This window comes from Psammomys obesus, unplaced genomic scaffold, assembly GCF_907164565.1.
Source record: "Psammomys obesus unplaced genomic scaffold, mPsaObe1.curated_primary_1811, whole genome shotgun sequence".
NCBI classification, from domain to species: domain Eukaryota; kingdom Metazoa; phylum Chordata; class Mammalia; order Rodentia; family Muridae; genus Psammomys; species Psammomys obesus.
This window is the reverse complement of record NW_026596051.1, coordinates 30,841,765-30,865,326: the sequence shown is the minus strand read 5'-3', so window position 1 is coordinate 30,865,326 and position 23,562 is coordinate 30,841,765. Positions and strand designations below refer to the sequence as shown.

Here is a 23,562-nt window from a genome sequence, read left to right as displayed (position 1 = left end):
CTGCATGGACCACTAAATGTAAACATATCACAATGGAATATCACTGTTCCTCAGCAAACCACAGACTCCTCATTAGAAAACTTTAGTTTTCTAATCAACTGAGGAAAAATAAAATGGGGATAGCATATTAAGTGTCATTTATATAAAGAAAGGAGATTGTATATACATAAATATAGCATACAGAGTCACAAAATTTTCATGGAGTAGAAATAGCTAATGCTATTTTAGGAAGAAGAAGACTTTACACCAGACATCATATACAAATTCATAATTAATCAACTACATGTATGCTAACTTGCCACCACTGCTGAAGAAAGAAAAACACTATTTAAAAACTTGGACAGCAAAACAGCTATGGGTGGAATGATGGAATGCAGAAAAGGAGACAGGATACAAGTTCATCCAAAGGGCAACTTTTAGATTTATCCCACTTTTTCATTCCTAAGAGATTGTCACTCCTGAGTTTAATCACATTGTAATATTGACCTTACTTTATATAATGACAAATAAGCGTGAATTTTCTCTGATTAACCTGGTTCCCTTTCACTGCAATCAAATCCATTTAAACATTAGCTGAGATAAAAACAGACTTTCATAGCCAATACCCTCTCCAGGGACTGTTAAAAGTATCCTAATTCTTTCAATCATCATAAAATCTTTATGAGGTAAATACTGTCCTCATTTTTTGCAGATTTGAAATTAGAGACATTTCTAGTTTGGATGCATGCAGTGTGGATCCAGTTTTTCCACAACTGCCTATATGTCAATTATAAGTTGACATCCAAGCTTTTCTGTTTAGGGATACTCTGCATCTCTTAAAAAAAAAGTCTCTCTGTCTCTCTGTCTCTCTCTCTCTCTCTCTGTGTGTGTGTGTGTGTGTGTGCTCTCTGCATGTGAAATCATGCATGAAAGTAAAATTTCCAGTACCATGGTTAATTTAACTTAGTTTCTAATTAGATGAAAATGTCAAAGGCTAGGGCACAGTTCATACTCACAAAGAACCCCAAGGAATTGAAGACTACAAAGGCATTAGTAATTTTAAAAACATGTTCATGATTCAGAGGGTTGTTAATTTTACTGCAGCCACTTAAGAGGGAATTTTTATCAAGTTCTAAATTCTATTTTTTATTGCTCTTTAGGATTTCATCAAAGGTCTTTCCATTTTGCTTCGAGGGACGGTACAAGAAAAACTCAACTGGGCATTTAATTTGTATGACATAAACAAAGATGGCTACATCACTAAAGAAGTAAGAGATGGCATACCAATTTAGTTATCCTCTGAGCCAGTTTTGGTTAACTTCAAAATAATAAACAATTTTAATGATTACTTTAAAAACACATTTTAGGAAGTAAAAAATATTTTATGTGATGCTGGTAGCGATGAGACACATTCTAATAAAAAAAATGGAATTGGATAAGACTCCTTTGTAGTAAATCTCCAAAGAAAACACAACACATAAAGGTTATATCCTTTTTTTTTTTTTTTCTGCTAGTGATATGGGGAAAAGCAGGGATCTTTGGGAGTGACAGAGGCCTTCTCATGTTTGGTGAACAATAGTTTGTAGGGCAAAGGTCCCAGAAAATCAACAGCCAACAATGCTACATTACTCAGTGGTTGGCAGGTAGTTCTCTTGTTGGGGTGGATAAGGACAATGGTGAGCTCTAAAACACAACTGGACATAAGCTACCAATGAAAAATGTTTACAAATTAAAATGTTGGTTTATTACGACAATTTAAAAGAGCAAAAGAGAAGGGATGAGAAGGTAACCACCCTTAGTGTAGGATGTACCTGCCTGTCAGCCTGCATTAATAGCTTCTCCAGATCGAGGTTTCAACAAAGGGTCCCTTTTGAGAAAAGGACTCAGGACAGAAGACATGAATGAACCTTATTGGACACCACTGCTTGATTAGTCATTGCAAGAGGGTACTTGCAGTCATATTATATGTTATCAAGGAGTGCTAAATTTGACTCATGAATGGATGCACTTCCAGAATATCTGATATGAGTATTCATTGCCCAAGTACCTCAATAATATTGAGGCACCCAGAGAACATTAAGAATCAGTCCTTCCCTTTCAAATGATTCTTTTGTCTGCTGAGAGCTGAAGACAGTGTTAATGTTTTATCTCTATGTTTATAATAGAACCAAGTTTGCCTACATTTTATTTTACCACTTATCTGTTAAAAACACCTTTTAATTTTTCACTTATTTTTACAAATTGCTTTATCATCTAATCCATTCCCTCAAAGGCAAATATAAATAGAACTGTGTCATTTGCCTAATCTAGGATGTGTTTCATGTCAGATATTAAATCTGAACATTTAAGTAGTTAGATATTATTTTTTTTCCTTTTATAAGAGTAAAATGGCATGGCAAAAACTAGATTTTACTTTAAAAGCTAACAAAATGTTAAGGTGTTTCCTAGTCAAAACATGGGAATTTGTATTCTTGTGTGACTTCTTTAGTTAAAGCCAAAATAGAAAAAAAGTGATTAAATACTACAAGGACTTTTACTAAATGGCTGTAATTAGAAGTTAATTTTAGTTCTAAATATAAAATATTTCTAATAAATAGAAATTGGCAATCAAATCTGTAATGGATCAATAAAACAAAGTCTATATAGTTTTTGAAAATCAAAGCATTAAGTCAGACAATTTCTTTCCCAACCAAATGAGATACATAGGAATCTGATTCATTTCAAACTGGAGCCCTCAAAAGTGTTACATTTGGATGCCACTGCTTTGGAGCAAAAGGCTGTTTGTTGGCCGCAGGCTAAGCAAAAAGCACCTCATAAAGAATTTAAGAAAGAAGCAAATAAAGCACTATGCACAAAACCTCCTAATGCATCTTAGATAGGTGTCTTCACACTTGGGTGTGCAGCCTCACACGAGTGCCTTTCCATTGCAGGAAATGCTGGACATAATGAAAGCAATATATGACATGATGGGAAAATGCACATATCCTGTCCTTAAAGAAGATGCTCCCCGACAGCATGTGGAGACCTTTTTCCAGGTGGGAATGAAAAATTTGAGGGAGGGAGGGCAGTTATAAAATGATTGCTTGATACTTGGAAAAAGCAAGCAAACAAATGTTGATTTAAAAAAAAAAAAACTAACTAAAAAAACCAAAACCAAACAGCAACAACCACAAATCCAAACAACAACAACAAAAACTGCAAAGGAGAATATTTATTCACAGGGACAAATATCCTTATGATTTCATAATTTGGGTTTTTTAATTTGTGATGACAGACAGTTGTACATTCAGAAGAGTGACAGTACCCCGAGTAAACCATTCTTTTATTTCACAAAGTGATGTCATACAGGTTCCACAAGGCTCTTAAAGATAACAAATCCTCAATACTCCTCTCCTGAGGCAGAGACTCAAGTCTCTACATTTAGCAAATTGTGTGAGTCCTGTCATATTTAGAAAATAGTTTAGGTGATTCATGCCTCATATTACATAGAGGAAAATCACAACCTACAACAATTTGGCCATTGTAGGAAGTCACTAGTTCCTCCAGCATGTAATTGCCCTATGTAACACAAAAATTATAGGCTATATTCTTATCTCTTTGAATCTACTGGGTATGGAGAGGCTATCAAAGGGCATGTCAATACGATGCTTTTTTCTTTTCTTTCTCAACAGAAGATGGACAAAAATAAAGATGGTGTCGTTACCATAGATGAGTTCATTGAAAGTTGCCAGAAAGTAAGTAAGGAAAAGCACTATTCCTTTCATAGCATCAGCTACAAAGGAGCACAGCCTATTAGGCAACGTGAACTAAGCAAAATATAAATCAAGTGCATAAGCTAACAATGGGACAGTCTTGTCCCTTGAAAGCAAGCAGATTTATGTGCACATGCAATCTGATAGCATGCCAATACTGAGGTGAAAATTACTCACGCACTCCCTTTGACTCTGGAAACCTTTAGAGGGGACTCATTACTGCCAACCAAACAAAACCACGTGGATTTAGATTACTGATTCTGGAGCTGGAGAGGTAGCTAGGAGCACTTGTTCCTCACCTTATAGTCTGGTTCCCAGCACCCAGGTCAGGAAACTTACAAGGGCCTGTCACTCCAGCACTATGGGATCTGACATCCTCCTCTAGACCCTGCAGGCTTGTGTTCACAGACCTACACACAGACGTACACATGGACATACATAAGGAAAAAATAAGGCTTTACTCTTTCCCCGACATAGTTCTTCTAAAACATGTTACATTTGTGTCACCACAGAATCAGAAATCTAGTGCAAAGAAATCTGGAAGCTTATATTTGTCTTTTGTTTTAAATTTTGTGTGTGTATTTGTATATTGGAAAGGAACATACCACAGCACACATGTGGAAGGTAGAGGGCAACTTGCAAGAATGGATTCTTTCCTTTCCCATCATGAGTTTCACAGATCAAACTTAGGTCCTCAGCAAAGTATCATTGATTTAATATATGTGGAAAAAAGTAACATTTTATCTGAATCCAATATTTGTCTCCAGTTATGAAAATAAAGAGCAAAATATTCTGAAGAGAAATCTAGTAGATATGTAGTATCTGTAAATCTAGATTTAGCTCACCTAGACTGATTCAACTCAATGCATGAGTAGAGCCATAATAACAAATTAATAAGCATGGAGAAACATTTTCTGGTGTTTCAGCTGTTTTTCCCCCTCCAACTGTTCATTTTCAACTTTCCTGATGCCTACTCATTTCTCAATTCACCTCTCAAAGTCAACATCTGGAGCTTTTAAGTGGTGATGTCATCCCCCTTAGTTGTGATGTAACCTAAATTGGGGCAGTGGAAGAAGCACCATTGCTTTAGTTGTGACTCACCACTAATAAACATAGTTCATCTACAGTGCAGAAGTGTTCCTCAACAGTCCAAACTGCCACCCTAGCTCATGTCTAAGAAACAGGCTGAACACAACCACTGTGCAATGGTTTGTCCTAACCAATCTCTAGCATTCAAAAACAGTTTTAAAGATTCCTACAGGGCACATAGGTTTAGCAGTAGCTGACATCTAAAGAGGTAAAATGACTGTAAACATTGATTCTTCTCAAACATGGATACTTTGTGCTCTGGCACAATCTACCTGAAATGCCAAAGTTCTCATTTGTTCTCTTTGGATAATTTCTTAAAGCTCATGGTTCAGTAGTTCAACAATGGCTGACTCATACTGGAGAGACTGAGAATCTGTAGTTCTTTAGACCACTAGGCTGCATGTCTATGCATTGTCCCTATATGGCACTAGAGTTCTAAAATATGTCTGGAGATCTGCTGACCTGCAAACTATGCTGAAATCCAGAGGAAGGTGGTCTGAATGCTAGGGAAGAAAGACTGTAGCGACAGGATAGGTGAACTTGGCAGCCAGCGGGTAAAAGTCAAAGTTTCTCTCATCCATTTCCTGATGCCACCCCAGTTTAGGGTGGATCTACATGTTTCAAGTAATTCCGTCAAGAAGACCCATCACAGGACTGCCCAGGAGCTTTTCAGTAGATCCCAGGTGCAGGTGACAGCCAAGATCAGCCATCACACTCACTGTTTCCATTCTGACATTAGTTGAGAAATACTTTGGTCTAGTACCAAGTAAGATGTAAGTGACGTATCTAAAGGCATATTCAAGAAAGCATAAAATAACTTATTTGTATGTAGGATGAAGAGCAGATACACTCACCATCACAGAGCAGCTCCTGAAGAGCATAGAGTACAGCAGTACTTTCCCCTACAGATACCGCAAATAATTTCCTTCTGTTTCACCCTTACAGGATGAAAACATAATGCGCTCCATGCAGCTCTTCGAAAACGTCATCTAACGTGTCAGCACATCCTCGACTGAAGAGGCAAATGTGAACTACTCTACACACTTACAAGATGGAGCTACCACTTCTAGCATAGATTGCTCAGCTTTACACTGAGGCACATTATGCAATCAGCTTTGTTTTAATATAAAACACCCCCCCCAAAAAAAATTTAGGTTTTCCACTTACAAATCTGCATCTTTTCCACAACATCACTGGGGTCATGAAATGTGCTAACTTGTTTCATACTCTGAGAATATTCAAAAGGCACAGGGTCTATAAGAGCTTTGATCCTTAGCCAGGTATTATTGAGGCTTTCACAGAGCAGTGATTTTAAAAACCAATGGGTTTTTCACTCATTTGTATATATTCAGTCCTGGATTTAAAATGGTTTTCTAAAATATTTACATCTGCATTTAACTTCCAGAAAGCTAATAAACTTTATTTTAATTAGATTCATATAACACTGACAAGAGAAACAAAGATTACTACAAATAAAAAAGGCCAAAACCACAGTGTTAATTTCTATGGTTTGTCCACTTGCTGTTAAAGACATTAATGTATTCGGCATTTTTTAAGCACATTTAAAAATTAGTTTATTATCAGATGTTAGCATATACCTAATGAGATTATTTTAGTATTTATTAATTTTCCATATTTAAGCCAAGGCTCTACATAATCCATGTAACTTTGGACCTGTTCGATCTTACCTGTAGACTGTTTTGTATTGTGTCATAAAGTAGAAATTCAAAGTGTTATAAAAACCAAGGATGTTTACAGACTTGCAAAGGGTCCGGATGTCTGTCCTGCAAAACCTAGCGATGCTTATTAACAAGTAACCTTAACAGCAGTAAAGGGCAATTCTAGCCGCCCCCGAAACCCTAATGTTCTCACAGCATGTTTATCATAAGCCATTCAGGGACAGAGAATCCTGCCCAAAGCCTACCAGGAATGAAGATCAATCAAAATAATCTTTGAAAACACCATTGATTCTATCACATTGGAAATTTTACATAAGATTATACAGAAAATAAAAACAAACACTGGACATTTTTCTGAATTGCATTATGATTTTACTCATCATATAACTCAAAGGATTCACATTCCTTTTAATGACTGTAAGCCAAAACTGTAGAGTTGCCACAACAGTACTATAGATACTCACATCTTCCCTGTTTCGTAGAAATGCCACAAGAACCAAGAGGATACAGGAGGAGAGAATTTGCAACTGTCTGCAATAAATCAGGTATCTATTCTGGTGTAGAGAGAGGATGTTGAAAGCTGCCCTGCTATCACCAGTGTAGGAATTAAGAGTAGTACAGTACATGTACACTGAAATCTGCCATCGTGTGTTTGTGTAAACTCAATGTGCACATTTTGTATCTCAAAAAGGAAAAATAAAAGCAAAATAAAGTGTTTATTACTCTATGTGTCTGCCTCAGGTCTTTATGCTCAAACAAGTTCAATAATGAATTGCTAGACTAAAACTAGGTTGTCACTATCCTTGGGAAGTGCTGCCCACAGAGAAAACACAAAGCAAGACAGAGGTCAGGCAGGTGCTGTAGCAAGCATGGTCTTAGAAGGTGCCAAGGTACTGTACACCTGACAAAAGAGAGGACCCAGGAAGCAAAACACCTGGTGAAGAATGGGCATATCTGCAAGGTGCCTCAGTAATTGCTTGTACTCTTTCAACTGATAGCTGTCAGCTACCCGGAACAAGAATTGCTAAAGGGTCGAACAGGTGTCTGTGGGAGAGAACAGGGGAGAGAATCATCTGGTGTTTCCAGGGCATGCAGATGCTGTCACATAACATAGGGACTGCCTGTCTCCATGCTTCCCAGTGTGTGGCTATCCAAGTCCCTAGGTGAGATCCTACTTCCTTTCAGTGAAAAGGAAGACCTCACTTCTGTTTTCTATTTCTCTTCCTCTCCTCCTTCCTTTTGCAGAATGATCTAGAGTAAGTTTCCATCTCATCAGAAACTGTGCGCTGAATTCATAAATTATGTTTTAACAAAACAAGTAACTGTGAAACACAAATAAATATTACTGGATACATGGAAGTTTTAAGATTTTAATTTCTGAATATCTGTATATATATTTTCATGCTAAAAAATACAAAAATAACATTTAGTTAAATACAAATAACACCTAAAGTTTAGGTAGTATTAAAAAGTTGTAACAAACAACACACTTGTAATAGAATTTTCACATTAAAACAAGTTATTTTTTAAACTAGAATATTCAGGAAAGAAATGTTCCCAAGCATTCCAATTATAAAATACACATTTACACATCCCAGCTAATAGTGAAGCCACAAATGTTCACTTGCTATATTAAATTTTTCAGTCTCGATAATATAAAAACAACGAAATGGCCAAAATCAAGCTACATAATAAGGGCACAGCTACAAGGTGATCTTCAGACAGGCCCTAAGTAAAAATGCTTTTGAATACACACAGCTATGATTTGTAAACTCACACAGATGACAAAGACAAGAAACTCCCACAGATCCTCATTCAGAAAGGCAAACGGGATGGACATCAGAAGAGGGAGGAAAGAGGGAACAGGACAGAAGTCTACCACAGGAGCCTACACAAAGACCCTACCCAGCATTATATCAAAGCAGAGCCTGGGACCTAGCCAAACTTTGAACAGAGGGAAGGAGAAGAGGACCTCCCCTATCCGTGGACTTGAAAAGGGGCATGGGGGGAGATGAGGGAAGGATGGTAAGATTGGGAGGAGATGAGGGAGAGGGCTACAAGTGGGATACAAGTGAATAAATTATAATAAATAATAAAGAAAGAAACATTAAATAGGGATTTAATTTAAGAGGGATGCTACCCTCTTAAAAAAAAAAAAAAAGAAACTCCCATAGAACTCAACTTTTATACAAGCTATTTTAATTGCCTTATAGCACCTGTGCTTTTTGTTGACAAACAGCTTGGACGATGATTCCCCTGGACTTGACATGGTCCTCGTAACCTAGTTAATGAATGAATGGTACTATGAGTCAGTGATGTGAATTGAGGCAAGGTCCAGGCAGCCACTGTCAGTGCCTGAGGAAGCAGCATGGGTTTTGTTGGTTCCCTTATTCAACAGCAGACAGAGCAATATGTTGGGATTTTGGATTTGATGATGATAAGACTTCCCTGACAACAGAAAAAACAAAACAAAACACTGGCATTAGAACACACAGTTACCTCAGTAGACACTATATTTACAAGTGTTGTTCCCTCCATCCTTGTGACCCCCCCCAAAAAAAAAATTAAAAAATAAAACAAGTCCAATTTGTGACAGATATATAATCACTGGAGCATGGTAAAATTCTCAGTGTCCTGCCCCTTAAATAGAACTGAGTCATCCCCTTCCCACAACCACACAAGAAGCCATCAATTATGGAGAGCTAACTTCACCATCCTCAAAATAAAAAAGACAAAATTACAAAATGAGTAGAACTGTTTCTCTGGCGGAAATCAAACAGGGATAACAACCTTAAAGTAAATACCGAAGCAGTGAGGAGTCAGCGCAGTATTTACAGTTATCTTCCCTGCACTCCACGAGCACACCTGGGTTAATTAGCTCTCTGCACCCAATACTCTGATTTAAAGGGAGATAGTATCAAAGTCTACCTCTGAGGCTCATACTGGAGACCAAAATAGTTAAATAGTTATGACCCATTCTGTAGAGTACTTTTCACAGTTCTCACATACTCTAAAGTGGAGTGTGGCACATTTGCCTTTCCCAAGACAAAGAAGAATGAATATTGCTGAGAACAAAAACTAAATTGTATATTTGTAAAAATGTTTCAACTTAAGACTGGTAAAGATTATTTATAAGAAGGCATCTCTGTGTCTGTAACAAATGTCTTCATTTCCCCAGTAGTTGAACACTCATATTATTATAATCTATAAAAGTCAAAAGAAATAGGAAACTCTTGAAACTAAAAATTCTTACTCTTTTTTAGGCTTTGCTTATTTTTATTTTATGTGTATTGGTGTCTTGCCTGAACATATGTCTGTAGACCACATGTGTGGAGTGTCCACAGAGGCCAGAAATGGGCATTAGATCTTCTGTGGTAGTGAGCCACTGTATGGGTGCTGGGAACAGACTGTGTCCTCTGGAAGAGCAGGCAGTGTTTTTAGGCAATGAGTCATCTCTCCAGGCCCAATAATTTTTAAAGACTCATTGCTATTAAAGAAACTTAATATGTTTTTAAGTTCTTGGAAAAGAAAAAGGAGCATTTCTTACATTCTCGGAGAATACCAAAGTGTCTACAGTTGGCATAGCACTAATCAATCCAGAAGAGCGGCACCTGGGTTATTTCTAATACAAAGCTTTTAAAAAAGAGTAAGATGTATAAATGATATGGGTAGGAGTGTTTTGTCTCTGTACCATGTGCATGCCTCCTGCCCAAGGAAGCTAGCAAGAGAGTGTCATGTCCCTTTGGAACAGGAGGTTGTGAATCACCGTGTGAGTGCAGAGAACTGAACCCAGGTTCTCTGAAAAAGCAACTCTTAAAAAAAAGTGCTCTTAACTTCTGAGACACCTCTCTATCCCCTGGTAAACCTTTTTTTTTTTTTTTCTTCTTTCAATGATACCAATTATTACTAAAATATTATGAAAGACACACAAGGGCTAGTGAAGAAGGCTGGGTAAGATCCCTTATAACCATAACCTTTTTTCTTTATACAGTCAATATTAGCAATATGAAAAGCTGGTAATACTGAGTGACATCAAGGGGCGACCCCCCTCTCTCGGCTCTTGGATTGGCCAACTACATCCTCTGCAGGCCAGCTCCAAATAACACCGTGCAGCTGTCATCAGAACTCCCCTGTCCAGAACACAAACGTCCATAAATGTCACGTGATGGCTCTATTTTTCCTGATTTGCACCCTAAAATGGTCCCCTGGAGGCAGACAACCATCTAGGGAAAGGTCCAGCTTAAAAAGCTTTCATCATTATTTACCATCTGTTAATCTGCATTTCACAGGAGGAAAGGGTAAGTATGTCTGGGATTCTGATTCTAGGGTAATATTTACAAATAAGTAATCAGAAACAGAGTCACTGTACTGGCAGGAACTGGTTGTGTACATATCCTCAGTGTTTGAATATCAATCTCCTACCTAGAACTTAAATGCAACAAAGAAATGCATTCTCTAACAGCCCCTTTGAGGCTTAGTTCATCTGCATAAACTTTATGTGTTCATCACAAAAACAACATTTGGAATTCAAAGATTATTAAAGTTAGGAGAATTAGCTACTTAATTTATGGCCAGCAAAATATTTAATACAACTTCATACATTCATTTGTAATAAACTGTAGAAAATACAAAAAATTAAAGTTCTTGATTGTTAAGCTAACTAGCTGAATACGTCTTTCAAAGTATAAAACTTCAATTAATCTTCCTGACATCATATAGTAATGAAGTCCCCATATTCCTCCCCTTGAAAAGTTGAGAGAAAAAATGAGATCAACTCTTATGTATGTTCTACATTAATGTGGAAGTGGCATTTACTTCTAAAGTGAGATTCTAAAACTAAGAGGAAGAAAAGAAGACTGATTAAAGGAGAATGGAGAACCACAAGTGTAGGTAGCTTGGGCAGTACCTGTGAGCATACACAAGGACCTGGAATTTCTCCATAGTACAGACAAGTACAAAAATAAATAAATATAATTTTTTTAAAAATGGGGTTGGGATCAGCTAGTCATCCTTGTTCAGGCCTTCTCCCAGGTTGAAACAAAACATCTCAATAGTTTAAAAAGAAAATTGAGAATGTGCCACCAAGACTGCCACAAAAGTACAAGGGCCTGCATTTACCCAGCCTGGTTCTGGAGAAGTCATCTTAAAAACTGTACCATCCCAACAAAACAAACTCTTAGCCTAAAAGAGGAAAAGCCAGAAACTTTCACATTTATGCTTGCACCTTCCATGACTTAACACATGCTAACCACATATGGATTCTCCTAATAGGACTGAAAGTAAGGTATACAGAAGCAGGGCACAGCTCCACCACGGCATTCTACTTACACTCCCACCATGCTGCTCCAGCTTTTGCAAGGCACTGGTGATGGGCTCTTTGAATTTTTTGTCCATTAGCCTCTTGGAAAGCTTTTGAAGATTGAGGTAAGGGGAGGGTAAAAACAAACAAACAAACAAATTTTGCTATAAGCACAAATATCTTTTGAGTATGCCTTAATTTAAGAACCCAAAGGGCTTCAGTAAATGCTTCACTAAAATCTACATGGAACAATATGCCATTTGGTTAAAGGTTGAATTTGTGTCATTTCAAGTACTACCTATCTCATACTGTCTGCTACAATACGTTTCCTGGGGCTAGGGAAATGACTGACTTCAGTATCCAATACTCACATTAAAAGCTGGGCATGGTGGCTTACGTTTATAATTTTCACACTGAGGAGGCAGACACCAGAGTTTCATTAGCTGGACAGTGTAGCCTAACTGGTGAGCTTCAGGCAGATGGAAAATCCACCTTATAGGAGGGGGCAGTACTGCTGGGGAAAACACCAGAGACTGCCCTCTGCATTCCACATACATGCACATGTGCAGACATACAAACACACGTGCTTTCGCAGCAACAGAAAAACAGACACATGTACTCACACAAAAATTAAGTTGACAAAACCATGGCATACTTTTCCATTTTGTCAACATGCAAGTCCATGCAGAGAAATAGGATAGAAAGCTATACCTCCAAAACACACATTGACCAACAATAAGAGGGAAAAAGTTGAAAAGTAACTGACAAAGGAAATCAGACTAGAAACCACAAGACCGCTTATCTCTGTTTACATACTAAACACAAAGAACTTTGTTTAAAAAGGAGAGCATAGGTGAAGAAAGTATCATAGGCTCTAACAGAGAAGCAGGGGTATGGAGTTAAGTCATGAGCAACTGTACCAAGAGCCCCATAAAATACATGCATTTCTGCAGACAATGACCAAGACATTTTGGCAAAAATAAGCCATATTCCCTGGCAAACATTTTGGAAACATATTCTACACAGGTTTAATAAAATGATGCTGAGCACTTTTTATTATAAACTTAAAGTCAGCTTTGTAAGCTTAGTCCATTAGAAAAAATTAGAAAGGCACTGTCTGCTACTAAAATATTCTGTGACCTACATCTACTTTGCACTTCCTGGTTATGGTAATTGTTAACATGGACTGTCAAAGTGACTGGACAGAATAATATCCAGGTAAATATAGCAAGCCCCTGGTTTGTGTGAGAGGATTTTTCCAGAGAGATTAAATTATGAGGCTCTCACCAAGGAGTGCACTGATCCTTGTCCTTGGGTTCTTCATGTGATAGCATCATTGAGAAGCGGTGAATGGGAGGTGGGGTTTAGTTGGAAAGTTTGCTGAGAACCTGGGCCCTTCCCATAGACCATCCATGCTTCAGGCCCACTCAGAAGTCAGCTGCTCCATGCTATCACATCCTTCCTGCCATGAAGAACTCACACCTGTGGACCTCTGAGCCCAAACAAATCTTTCCTACCATTTGGTTCCTTCTGACAGGTATGTTATAACATGACAGGAAATATGATTTTAAGAATTTGAGCAAGGGTTCTAGGTTCTATCCATACATGGTCCTTGGTTAGAGAAACAGTCTCACAAAAGACCCCTGTGCCCAGATATATTTGGTCCTTGTGGAGCTCCTGTCCTCTCCAGGTCATACTAACTCCCCCTTCTTTCATATGATTTCCTACACTCTGCCCAAGGTTTGGTTATGAGTCTTAGCATCTGCTTTGATACACTGCTAGGTAGAGTCTTTCAGGAGCCGTCTGTGGTAGGCTCCTGTCCTGTTACTTGTTTTCTCCTACATCCAATGTCCATCCCATTCTAAGTGAGGATTGATCATCTTACCCCGGGTCCTCTTTCTTGTTTATCTTCTTTAGGTATATAGATTTTAGTATGTTTATCCTATCTTATAGGTCTATATAAATGAGTATATACCATATAACCTAGAACCTCTGCTCGGATGTAGCCCACAGTAGCTCAGTATCCAAGTGTGTTCCCTAGTAAGGGGAACAGGGACTATTTCTGACATGAACTCAATGGCGGGCTCTTTGACCCCCCCCCCCCACCAACTGAGGGAGGAGCAGCCCTGCTAGGCCTCAGAGGAGGACTTTGCAGCCGGTCCTGAAGATACCTGATAAACCATGGTCAGATGAAAGGGGAGGAGGTCCTCCCCTATCAGTGGACTTGGAAAGGGGCAGGGAGGAGATGAGGGAGGGAGGGTGGGAATGGGCGGGAATGAGGGAACAGGGTACAGCTGGGATACAAAGTTAATATACTGTAACTACTATTAAAAAAATTAAAAAATTAAAAAGAAAAGAATTTGAGCTCGGGCAGTATTTGATCTAAAGGCTGCGATATAGAGATATGCACAGCTCCTCTCCTCTGTGCAGTACTCACACTTGTAAGCAGAAGTTTCAGATGGCCATTCAGAGATGGGCCAACAACCACACTCAGCTGCACAAGTGCATTCAGTCCTCTTTCAAACACTTCATCGTCAGAATGAACCTGGGGACAGTTAACAGGAAGAATTAAAGCCTCTACAACCCTACGAAAGGGCCTCTGGATTCTGTTATTTGGTCATTTTCCATGGCCCTTTGTGTATAATTTTACTTCCTACTTTCAGAATAGATTTTCTATGAGAATTGGTACATTTATAACTCAATGAGACATGTTCACTGGTATAAATGGGGAAAAATTTGAAGGGACAAATAGGGAAAAATGAAAATGAAGACAGGTTAGGGAAAAGGATAAGCAGGATTAAGAATTTAATTCTACAAATTGATCAACAACCAGAATTTTAGAACTAAGCTTTAAGGCGGTGTATCCAGAGGTAAAACAATGTCCCTTAGATACGAGCAGTTACTAATATCCACCTATCACACAGAGTCAGCTGAGGTTATCTCCTCTAATTGCCCCAAAGATTCCCTTTCACTCCCAGGGTCTCTAAAAGGGTCAAGTGCATAACCATATGACTCTAAATAACAATGGTTTGACCTTGCACACGCCTTTCAAACCGACAGGTAAAGCACCCATTTCCATGTAATATGTGGGAGGAGAGGAACAGACAATGGTCTTTGTATCAGAGTGTACATCTATAGTGTGTAATTGGGATAATGAGGCCCAGTGAAATAGGCGACTTACCAGAGCTGCCTTCAGCACAGGGATCAGTCTAGGCAGCAAAGGTATAGCTTTCTCAGGAGCACCCTTGACCAGAAGTAACTCCCTAAAGCCCTCCTTTGACACAAAGGTATAAGGATGCTTAGTCTCCCTCAGGCCCTGCCATAGACAATATAAACAGAGAAACATGATTAGGACTTTTTGATTATTTTACCAACCACAAAACTCAATACGTCTAGCATAAGTGAAACTATAAGTTTGTTTAACCTTTTTCTAATCACAATGAGCAATTTCAGCAATTATAATTTGAATTATACCGAGAAATCATATCACAAAATATATACAATACAGAAGCCTCCAGTCTCACAGGAAAGAGAAAAAAAGAAAGCAAGAAAAGGAAAAGCAACAGAACAACAAGAAGGAAAGAAAAAACTAAAGGGTTAAAAAAGAAAAAGTTCAAACAAGGACAGATAAGGGGAGATAAGGTGCGGGGAAAGTTACTAGTGAAAGAAGATAAGGGAGTCGGGAGGACCCTGAGGTGACTTCTTGAGAAACATTGGAGGGTAGGAAACTGCTCATTCTGTGCTCTGTATCGGATGCTGGGTGTGCTCAGTGACTTCCAACAACCTAACCCTTCACACTTAAAAACACTAAGATATTAAGAAGGCAGACCCTACACTATTGGGATGAGCACTGTCAGAACTTGAGTCTGCTGTTCAGTGGAGCAAAATTAGAAAACAATCTCTGTTCAACAATGTTCACTGTGCCTTTCTTCCTGAGTGCCTTAGAAAAGAACGGTCAGCACTCCATGCTTTGCCAGCCACCATGAGAAGACAAAAAGTGACCATCTAAATTCTGAAAGGGATCAAACCAAGCAAAGAGGAAGCAGCAGCAGTGCTCTTGGATCTACCTGTGAAGCAGGTCCAAATAACCAGTTACGAAGTCAAGTTACAAGTGCCGATTTTCAATATTTTGTCAACTTGACCTGAGTACATGCTTCCTAACAGTGGTCAAATGTCTCCTTCTCACTGTCATAAACAAAATCACCAACATGGCAAATCACTCTCTGACAGGCTCAGTACTTGTCCTATCTCATTCATTTTCAAGATGGAGACTTGAAAGTCAAAGCTGAAATGTATCTCAATAGTTGTCTGTATTCCTTCCCGATTATTAAGTGAGGAGAAGAAGAAAGTAAATTGCTACTCAGTACAGAAATAAGTGTCCTGATGCTGGGCCACAGGCACAAACACAAGATGAATCTTGACCTCTGAGATGCCTTGGCAGGTCAAGGCAGTTCCCACTAACCCTAGGGCCTGAGTTTAATCTCTGATCCTATATGGTATAAAGAGAGAACCAACTCCCTGAAGTTGTCCTCTAATAGCTATAATCACAAACACCCACACTTAACCCCACACACTCCCACAACAAACACACAAATAAATAAAATGTTTTAGAAGGGGGTATTTAATGAGTTATGAAGGCAGAAGCCTTTGAATGATTGTTAAATTAAGTACTTACACACCCTAACCATTTGGACTATGTAATATATTGCCAGTTTTGATAAGTCTAAAACATGGTTTGCTATTCTATATAAAAGACTGAATCACAGAGCCTACATGAACCTGTACTAGGTCCTCTGCATGTTATAGCTGTGTGGCTTGGTGTTTTTTTGAGACTCCTAATGGTAGAAGTGGAGGGGTTTTTTTGACTGCTCTTGGAATCCTTTTTCTCCTACTGGGTTGCCTTACACAGTCTTGATATGAGGGTTTGTGCCTGGTCTTATTGTAACTTGTTATGCTTTGCTATCTCTAGGAGTCTTTCCTTTCTGAAGGAAAATGAAAGATGAGTAGATTTTGGGGGTAGTAAGTGAGTGAGGAGAGAAGGAAAGGGAAATCATACATGAGAGAAGAATGAAGGAAAAAAAACATGTCTAAAATAGAACTAAGTATGGTATACCATTTATTTCATTTAGTTATAAATTCCTGTCAGAATTTCATTAAGACTGGTTAATTCATTTATTATATATGTGTGTGTATGTATGTGCATAATGCCTTATATATTCACACACACACACACACACATATATATATAAAACAATTACAATTACTTGCTTAGAGCCCAATATTTTAGTGCCTATCACTTGATATTTATTTTAAAAGTATAGATTAATATGTAGTTATAAGCTATAAAATAATAATTACATTTTAAAATATTTTTTTCTATTAGTACTCAGGAGAGCTAGGATATTTTACCTCCGCTAATGTAATTAGAAGAGGGTCAAATGGAAGAATTTCAGGAGGGCATTCCCACTGTAATCTGTGTTTTACTGAGCCATGTACCAATCTAAAAAACAAAAGTAAGCAAATTTAACAGCAAACCCCACAAACATGAATAAGCAGGGAGCTTGTAACACAACATTATTCCTAGAATAGAGATGTAGTAGAATTATTTTGTGGCATACAGAAGTATCATAATCTTTTTTATAATCATATTTTTAAAATTTATTTATTTTTGAGTTACATTTTATTAACTTTGTATCCCAGCTGTATCCCGTTCCCTCATTCCCTCCCAATCCCACCCTCCCTCCTTAATCTCCTCCCTCTTATTTTTAATTTATATATTCACTTTACATCCCAATCATAGGCCCTCAGTCCTCTCCTCTCAGTCCCTTCTTCCCTCCTCTTCTCCTCAGAAAAGAGAAGTCCCCACCAACAACAACCCATCCCAGCTAATCAAGTCATATCAGGACTGAGCTTCTCCTCATCCACTGAGGACAAGCAAGTAATCAACTACAGCAAAGTAATCAAAAGCAGGCCAGAGTCCATGTCACAGACAGTACCTGCTCAACTTACTAGGGTATCCACATGAACATCAAACTGTCCATTGGTTACTAATGTGTAGGGGCCTAGGTACAGTCCATGTCTGTTCTTTGATTGGTGCTTCCCTTTCTGTAAGCCCCCATGGGTCTAGGTTAGTTTACTCTGTTAGTCTTCTTGTGGTGTTCTTGTCTCCTCCTGGTCCTTCTATCTTCCCCACCTCCCACTCATCCACAGGACTCCCTGAGCTTTGCCTAAGCTTGGCTGTGCATCTCAGCATCTGAGTCAATCAGCTACTAGACAGGACTTCTGGTGCTTACAAGACGTGCAGAGATAAAGACAGAGTAGAGAGTGAGAGAATGTCCAATCAATGCCTGGCTCAGCCTGGGACCCACCCCATGGGAAAGTGCCAACCCCTGACACGATTAACGATATTCTGCTATGTTTACAGACTCCTTCAGTGTTATATCCATAACAGCAAGAGACTTCAGAAGGGTAACTTTTTACATTTTCATCAAATCTCAATTACTCTGGGGAAAAGTATGCTTGAGTATGCCTCAAGATGCTCAAGAACTTAAAAAAAAAAAAAACAACAAAGCCTCAATCTTTGTGTGTGTGTGTGTGTGTGTGTGTGTGTGTGTGTGTCTGTGTAAATGACAGCAACAGGGTCTCCTATAGACCAGGCTGGCCTCAACCCTACCAGATAGCCAACAGTGACCCCCCCACTTCCTTCCCCAGCCCAGTGCCAGGATTACAGGTATACATGATCATGTCAAATTTACAAAGTGTTGTGGAGATCAAAGTCAGAGCTTCATGCATGCATGGTAGGTAACACTCCATCTCCTGAGCTACCTCTCTAACCCTTTAATTTAGAATCTAAGAATGAAATAATAATAATAAATTGAAGAACACTTCTTTAGCTTATTTTTCACTCCAAATTTGAAGATACTATTTAAAAATAGATATTTTGAAATTTCAGAACTACTCATAAAAAGTGATGTTATAGTTACCCCTTCTATGAAATAAATACAATTTTCTACCATGAAAAACAAGGTAAAACTGAACATTCTATGAAAAAAAAATCAAGAACTTATTCAAAAAGGAGCAAAAGTATTCATATATACTGAGAAATAATATTTCACTGCCCTGGCCAGTGTTTACATTATCAAAGAGAGAGATGAGGTTTTTGTTTGGTTTTGTTTTTAATTTTTATGTTATTTCAAATTGTGGAAGCCTATGAATGCTTAAATTAGTTGTACCAAAAATGGTACATTCAGTTCAAATTAATTTCTTAAGTTGTTTTGTGTTTTACTACAGCTCTTAGTAATTACATATTGGAGTTGACATGTTTTTTGTCAATAATGTCCAGGGATCTATACCAATTCAACATTCGAGGTAATAAGTCACCTTAATTTCAAACTCAAAGTAAATAAATTTTCAACAAGTTTAAACTTAATAATATATTGATTTCATTCGATTGCTCTGAAGCACAGTCAGCTAGGCACTGTACTGACTTTACCTGCACGGAACGCCGCCTTTAGAGTAAATAGCTGCGAACGCAGAAGGGGCTCGAGACTGTTCACCGAACTGAAATTGAAAAGTGAAAATATCACCACCACCTCCACGTACTGACACTTTGATTTCAATCCTGCTGGGATCAGTGGAAAAAAGAAGTTCCCTTACTCCCAAACCCCCACTGCGTCAGGGTGTGCAGTCCTCTGCTCATCAGCCACAGGACTGAGAAAAACACCCAACAAAGTCTTGGATCTGTTTTTCTTCAGCCTCTAATTTGACTCAAAAGTTTGCACATGGCTGAAACCATACATAGACCAAAATGTCTTTCCACTTTCTCTCTCAGTCCAAATAAAGAATAGGGAGAATAGAGATTTGCTTTCACCCATGATTGTACGTCCCACACACCCTCAGGCCAAGCATTGATATATAAAGACCAGAAAATCTATTTAACTTCTCCAAACTGGCTATATGCTTCTATAAGACATGGGAATGGGCTTGGTAGAACCAAGATCAGGAACAAGTCTTATAAACATGTATCTAAATGCATGTTCTAGATTATACAAGTGGCACTAAGGGCATTTGCTTTTAGTGAGCATTGTATGTCCTGCATGCCCATCAGCCAAGTATACATATGTAGATTTTCTGAGTAACTTCTCCAAACTGGCTTTACCCTCCTATTAAACAGAAGATTATAGTATGGTTTCTGGTGGGCCAAATTTGTAGAACATAAATGAATGGTTACAGTTTTATGTGCACACAGAAGCGCATGAGTAAGCCCTCCTCCAACAACTGAATGCAAGCTAGCTCACTGACATTAGGAAGGAGGGTAGGAAAAACAACAACTGATATACAGTTCAGAACACAACAGAACAATTAGCATGACTAGCTCAAAACTAGCAAAAACAAAAACCATGAGGGTATTAAGAATGGTTAAACTGTAATCAGCTAAAGGCCTATTGCCTGGAAAAAATGGACTACTTGAGGAATCTGTACTCACAGGATTAATTGTTTTAGGGTTGAGTTTATCACTTGGCCGAGGATGAGCCCTCCTTGTAGCCTCTGGAGAACTGGTTAATGAGGAGGATTTGCTCCGCTGAACTGTAGTTTTGCATTTTATTTGTGAGCTTAAGGATGTCCTTTGATCATAAATGCCTAGAAAGAAAAAAAAAAAAAAAAAAAAAAAGCAAACATCAGTACAAAAGACAAAAACAGAACAGAAACTGATCCTATATCCACATGGAAGACAGAGTGTGTCATTAAGAAACCTGACCAACCCCTTTGAAAGAGTAAAGCTCTGTACCTGTCGCTCTGTTTCTCAGCTGCACACCTCCAGGGTACTCTGATTTCTGCATGGTTTCCCTTTACTCCTGCAGTTAAATGAAAGGATTTCAGAATCTGTGGATCTGCCATAAGTACAAGACCAAAAGAATACAGTTATATACAGATATGAGTGTGGAGGCCCAAGGTTCCTATCTTCTTCAACAGCTCTCTATCTTATATAGAGGCAGGGTCTCTGACTGAGCCCAGGACTCCCCTCATTGACTAATGTGGTTAATCAGCTTGTGCCAGGAATTCCCTTATCTCTGTCTCACATGTGCTGAGATGACAGACAGGCCACCACAATCCTCTAAGTTCTCAGAGGATTCTGGGTGATCAGATTTTTTTACCATCTGAGTCATCTACCTGGCCCTACTTTATATTTTAAATGAATTTAAAAGTCACTGTATCTCTTCACTTGAAAAGCTTTTAAACATTCTAGAACACAGAGCTTCCAGATTGTTTAAGTATTCAAGTTAGTTTGTCATGTGTGTACAGACACACACAGAGAGACAGACACACATTAATATGTGCAATTAGGTATGTCCATGGAGACCAGAGGCTGACATTGGATAATTGGATATCTTCTGCTTTATTCTCCATCATTTTGTGAACAAGGTTATATCATTGAAACTGGAGCTAATGGATTCTACTAGGATGGTCTACAAGCCCCTACGATCTTTTAAAAAATAATAGTTGTTTAATTTTAGACAGGTTTTCATTATATAGTCCTGGACAGCCTGGAACTTGCTACATAGAGCAGGATGGTCTTGAACTTAGATCTGCCTCTCCATGTTTCTGGAGTGCTGGGAACGCTTAAAGGCATGTGAAGGTATGCCTGGCAAAAATAATTATTTTTAATTGTTAAAAGTATCACTCTTTAAAAGACAAAGTATGTTTGGTTTAAAATAATAATATCCACCTGGGAGAATACCATTGACAAACATGGGACTCACGGTTTGTGTGTGTGTGTGTGTGTGTGTGTGTGTGTGTGTGTGTGTGTGTGAAAGAAAAACATCCTTAGACTACCTGTTCTTTAAATGACTTGAGGCCAGTGGTGTAATGGAGCAGGAACAAAAAGAAATAGAAAGGTAAAAAGTATTTTGCTATAAATACCCCGCATTTATTTCTTAGGGTTCTAGATAAACACCAGAATCCACACATCCACTAAATGTGGAAGGCTTAAATGACATCACATGTCAGAGGGGAAGCAGCATACAATACAAATCCTCTAGGTTTCACTGAGCCTTGGCCAAAAGGGACTGGTGTCACCTGTATATACTTAGGTAACCACACTGTCTTTGTTTTACAAAAACCAAAATTCAGTAGCCCTCCGCCTGGTTTAAGATCACTACATTAGTCATCATCTTTCTTCTACTCTCTCATTAGTAATGTAGAAAGTTCCAAAAATTTCAAAACGTATTTAGCTGAAGAAGCTGTGTTCCATCTGCAAAGACCCTTCAAACTGCAACGGACAGCCTCATTCTTTTTTTAATCATGAAGTAAAATCTACTTTCCATCTTTCCAACATCCCACCAGCAAATCTACATAGCCACTTCCAAGTTCAATTCAGCTCCAGAGTGTTGTAAAAGTTGAAAAAGAGGAAGTGCCCAGGGTCCCGTGCAGAGACTGAACGATTAACCAAGGACCATGCATGGGGATGAGCTAGAGCCTCTGCTCAGTCTGTGGGCAGTTCAGTCTCGATGTGGGTGACCTAGTAAGTGGAGCAGGTGCAGTCACTGGCAAGAACTCAGTTTCCTGATCTTTGATCACCTCCTCCAGGCTCGGAGGCCTTACTAGGCCACGGAGAAAGAGGATCCGGACATTCCTGATGAGACCTGCTAGGCTAGGGTCAGACAGTAGGGGAGAAGGACCTCCCCTATCAGTGGACTAAGAGAGGGACACAGGGGTTGGGGGAAACGGGAGGGAGGGATCCACAGCCGGGATACAAAAGTGAATAAATTGTAATAATAACAATACTAAAGAAAAAAAAAAAAAGAGGAAGTACGTAGGTACCGCTATGAGGAAACAAACAAACAAAAGATCTGAAAACGAGGAAACAGCGGATTCCAGTGAGAATTCTCCGAGCCAAGTTCCGGGAGCTCCCGCGCTCTGGAGACCTTAGCAACAAGCTGGCGGCTCCAGCTCTGGGACGCCGCCGCCGAGAGAGAGCCCACACGCCGAGACCCCGCCTCGGGCGCCCGCTCCTACCGCCTGTCCCGCTGCCACCCTCCCTCGCTGCCGCCCCAGGTGGAGCCTCTGTCCCGCTCCCGTTCCCCGGGTCAGCTGCCGCTCTCCAAGAAACCGGCTTCCAGAAGCACACACATCCGGCGCCGCGCAGTGACGTCAGACACGCGCCTCTTGGTCTAAGCCAATCATGGGAAGGCTACAAAGGCGCTCCAAGGGGGCCTGGCAACTAGTTGGCTCTCCAAGGGCCACTGTCCAGGAAGAGCTGTGGAGACAATCTCAGGTGACAAAGAGTACCTGGAAGAACTTAAAGGAAGTTTTAAGTTTTAGTTTCCAGAGAAGAGACGCTCAATCGCCCTAAGTCTCTGGTCCAGCCTCTTTCCCATCCGTGTTTATCTCGTAGCATCTCAGGAACATTTAGGTCCTGACAGCCGTGGGTTTCTTCTAGCTTGCTGTCATGCTACTTCCCTTCCTGTCGCACATTACTATCCCATGTGCTGTTGCACTCAACTGCAGAGTGCTTTAATTTTATAAAATATTTCTATTATATTGCAAATATATTTTATAATATATCTTACGTAATGTATATTTCATATAATATTTTATAAATATGTGTATAATATAGGTATGCATATAATTGTAACTTTCTAATGCCCTAATTTTATAGTTATGAACATATTTTTGTCCTTCACATTACTAGTTTTCATGAAATTCGTGCTGGAGGAGAAGGTATTCCTTTGCAAGTCTACCAGCAATCATTTAGGTAATATTT

The 23,562-nt window shown here is 39.0% G+C and overlaps 2 protein-coding genes across 4 annotated transcripts in view; one reads left to right on the top strand and one right to left on the bottom strand.

The window, feature by feature from the left end:
• Kcnip4 (potassium voltage-gated channel interacting protein 4) overlaps nucleotides 1-5,831 on the top strand; it is a 413,147-nt gene extending 407,316 nt beyond the window's left edge. For all 3 annotated transcript variants that reach the window (XM_055623972.1, XM_055623971.1, XM_055623973.1), the window contains exons 5-8: nucleotides 1,140-1,247; nucleotides 2,910-3,014; nucleotides 3,651-3,713; nucleotides 5,766-5,831. In XM_055623972.1, coding sequence (XP_055479947.1) covers nucleotides 1,140-1,247; nucleotides 2,910-3,014; nucleotides 3,651-3,713; nucleotides 5,766-5,813 — 324 coding nt within the window. In that variant the 3' untranslated portion in view covers nucleotides 5,814-5,831. The remainder of the gene's footprint in view (nucleotides 1-1,139; nucleotides 1,248-2,909; nucleotides 3,015-3,650; nucleotides 3,714-5,765) is intronic.
• Nucleotides 5,832-8,676: 2,845 nt separating this feature from the next.
• Nucleotides 8,677-22,911, bottom strand: Pacrgl (parkin coregulated like). The gene is made up of 9 exons (XM_055624302.1): nucleotides 22,815-22,911; nucleotides 20,587-20,653; nucleotides 20,284-20,438; nucleotides 19,291-19,358; nucleotides 17,208-17,298; nucleotides 14,980-15,114; nucleotides 14,236-14,343; nucleotides 11,828-11,908; nucleotides 8,677-8,947 (listed from the first exon to the last, which is right to left on the bottom strand). Exons 2-9 carry the CDS (start codon nucleotides 20,636-20,638, stop codon nucleotides 8,891-8,893), a joined length of 747 nt encoding a protein of 248 aa, XP_055480277.1. The 5' UTR covers nucleotides 20,639-20,653; nucleotides 22,815-22,911; the 3' UTR covers nucleotides 8,677-8,890.
• Between the last annotated feature and the right edge of the window lie 651 nt (nucleotides 22,912-23,562).

Bases quoted from the DNA above. Each gene is read 5' to 3' on its own strand.
- Pacrgl (XM_055624302.1), bottom strand. From the start codon at position 20,638: ATGCAGAAATCAGAGTACCCTGGAGGTGTGCAGCTGAGAAACAGAGCG. The intron at 17,299-19,290 runs GTAAAGTCAGTA...TTTGTTTTTTAG, and splicing joins AAAGGCGGCGTTCCGTGCAG to ATTGGTACATGGCTCAGTAA. The intron at 11,909-14,235 runs GTGAGTACTGCA...AATCTTCAAAAG, and splicing joins TGAAACTTCTGCTTACAAGT to CTTTCCAAGAGGCTAATGGA.